This window comes from Alosa pseudoharengus, unplaced genomic scaffold (assembly GCF_046254945.1).
Source record: "Alosa pseudoharengus isolate Yale_2024_CS ecotype anadromous, Long Island Sound unplaced genomic scaffold, YU_APseudo_1.1 YU_APseudo_1.1_scf_13, whole genome shotgun sequence".
NCBI classification, from domain to species: Eukaryota; Metazoa; Chordata; class Actinopteri; order Clupeiformes; family Clupeidae; genus Alosa; species Alosa pseudoharengus.
The window spans coordinates 15,494,302-15,497,191 of NW_027468598.1; the positions used below are offsets into that span (position 1 = coordinate 15,494,302).

The 2,890-nt window shown below is 53.7% G+C and overlaps 1 protein-coding gene across 1 annotated transcript in view; it reads right to left on the bottom strand.

The window, feature by feature from the left end:
- Positions 1–161: 161 nt before the first annotated feature.
- Positions 162–2,890, bottom strand: part of tenm4 (teneurin transmembrane protein 4) — a 201,571-nt gene continuing 198,842 nt past the window's right edge. The window contains exon 31 of the mRNA XM_076281530.1: positions 162–917. Coding sequence (XP_076137645.1) covers positions 162–917 — 756 coding nt within the window. The remainder of the gene's footprint in view (positions 918–2,890) is intronic.

Sequence of the window (2,890 nt, forward strand, 5' to 3'; positions counted from 1 at the left end):
AAACATGAAGTGGTCACATGTTAAATGAAATGAAACAAAACAAACAAACATCCGTCTTTGGCAAGGAGTCCTTAAACCGCGCTGTCCATATGTGTGTGTCGTGTCCAGTCTGTTCCCCTCTGGGGAGGAGGGTCAGCAGGGTTGCGCTCACCGGGTTCATGTCACCTGCCCATCTCGCTCTGTCGCATGAAATAGATGTTGCTGGGGCTGTCGGCCAGCTCCGGGTACTGGTCTGCCGAGGCCACGTAGTAGCCATCGTAGCCCGGCACACGGCCGCTGTTGAGCAGCTGCTGCCTCTCGCCCGCCGTCCACGCCCGCGATCCGTCCTCGCCGTCGCGCAGTCTCTGCCGCTCACGCGCCCAGGCGCCGGCCACCGCCCGCTGTCGGGCCAGCTCCAGCACGCGGGCCTTCTCCTCGTCAGCGCCGCTGCCGTAGCGGACGCACAGCCGCAGTGGCCCGTGCTGCAGTAGCACGTCGGTCAGGCGCCGCGTGCGGCCGCCCAAGACAGCGTTCATCTGCGCCACCGTCACGTTGGTGCCGGACTCGAGCGTGCGCCGGCCCGCCGTCATGCCCAGCAGCGACAGGTCGCCCTCGGCACCGCCTGTCTTGACGAAGTGGTGCGTGTCCGCGCCGTCCACCGTGTAGCGCAGCTCCTGCAGGTAGAGGGCGCCGTCGAGCACCGCCGCCAGCCGACGCCCGTCCTCGCTGGCCAGGCTGATGATGTCAGCATGCACGCGCCCGTCACGGATGGCCAGCTTGAAGCCGCGCCCGAACATGGAGGCGCCCGAGGCGAAGGACGGGTCACCCTTGGCTGGCACACAGCCGGCGCTGCTCGCCCCGTAGATCTGGCCGAAGCGCTCCAGGCGCACAAACGACTTCAGCTGCCGCTGCACCTCGCACTGCACACCCAGCAACGACTGCAACAGGAACACACACACAAAAGAAAAAACACATTTAATTACCCACCAACGCACGCTTCACAGCAGCTCACAGGTACAGCCAGGGAGGGGGGGACAAAAAGCACAAATTAGAGCAGAATAGTGAGGAAGGTGAAAGAAATGGGGAGATAACGAGAAAAACAGGAAGCAAAAGAGAACGTTTCTGCAGTATTAGAAGTGTGACACACTACAGAAAAAAAAGCCATCCAATCGGAGTATCTGTTTGTGAATCTACTGCAGTAGACTTCCTGAGGGTCGCTTTCTCCTCCAGCCTTCACTGCTTTCCATTTCCTGGGAGTAAGCTGTGCTTCCTGATGGCTTCAGCGGAATGGGAAGGAGAGGCACAGCAGGGAAACTGTCTCTTTTTCGCTCTCTTTCTCTCCAAAGTGAGAATCACGCTGGTTCATTAACACTTCAAACATTTCAAACATTTTCCCTTCCCTTGGCTGGGGCATAAGCCATTCTTTTTCATGTTTAAGGTGGATACTCGGATCACACGCATGACAACATTTTCTTCAGGTTTTGGCAAAAAAAGTGAAAATACAATTACATTTTTGGCGAGGATTTCTTTTTTTTTTTAAACTTATGCATCAAGGACTCTTTATACTTTTTCCACCGTTACATGAAATGCCACCAAGCATTAGTTCTACCAAAACCTTATCAAAATTCTACCTTCAAATATTTTACCCACAAACATAAAATGGTGGACTCCTCAACTTCTTTTCCCACTCTTCTAGAACATACCTTTTCATCTTGCACTGCAGGGAAAGGAAGCTGTAGTTTTGTCATAAACACAACACAGCCGCCCCCAAACCCCCCGACCCCCATTCATCTACTACTACATGGTCTAAAATGGTACCAACAGCTGTGACACCCTTGCCATGTCTCAGGCTGTGACATTTTACAAACATGAAAAACAAAACCCTGGCAGATTTTTTTCCCTTCCTGGCGAGGAGGAAAAAAGAGGAGGAGGAGGAGGAGGAGGAGGAGGAGGAGGAGGAGGAGGAGGAAGAGCAGAGCTTGTGACTCCTGCGGCCAGACGGGCTGGATGATCTGAGAAACTCCTCCAGGGGAGGAGACGCAACCCTGTCCCCTAATGTCACATGACAGGAGCCGGCCCTTGCCTCCCTCCAAACCCCGCACACACACACACACACACACACACACACACACACACACACACACACACACACACACACACACACACACACAGAGGGAGAGGATGGAGAAAGAGACTGCAGAGGCAGAGAAAGAAGTGAGAGAGAAAGCGAGAGACAGAGAGAGAGAGAGAGAGAGAGACTGAGAGAGAGACGGTGGGAAAGAGAGAGAAAAGAAAGAAAGAGGGAGAGGCAGAGATGAGAAGAGCCGCTGAGTGGAGAGGAGAGATAAAGCTGGATGGAGAAACTGGGAGGGAGAAGCATATGGAGAATGAGAGACTGAGCAAGATAGATGGATAGATAGAGAGACAGGCAAATAGATGGATATTGCTCCAAAAGACAAACAGTGATCTGAATATTTTAGATAAGGCGCTCAAACACACACACACACACACACACACACACACACACACAGACACAAACACACACACTGAGAGACTGAGGCTGAGTCAAAGCCTCCCAACCGCAGGGCCACTGTGCTCTCTGCCCTGTGCATAGAGGCTGAGAGGAGAGATACAGTAAAGGGAAGAAAATAAGAATAAATAAGGGAATAAAAGGCAAACAAGAAACAAATCCATCAGGACAGTCTCCATCTCTCTCTTTCTCCCTCCCTCTTCCCCTCTCTCCACCTCCTCCCTCTCACTCCATCCCCTCCCTTTCCCTCTCCATTTCACACCCTTTCCTCCTCCCTCTCACCTTCCCTAGGGGACGGCCCTGGAGTGACCTTTCCTGCAGGCTTTTCCGTCACCTGTCCCCTACCTGGTGCGCACGCCAGCACTCCTGGGGGAGGCTCCG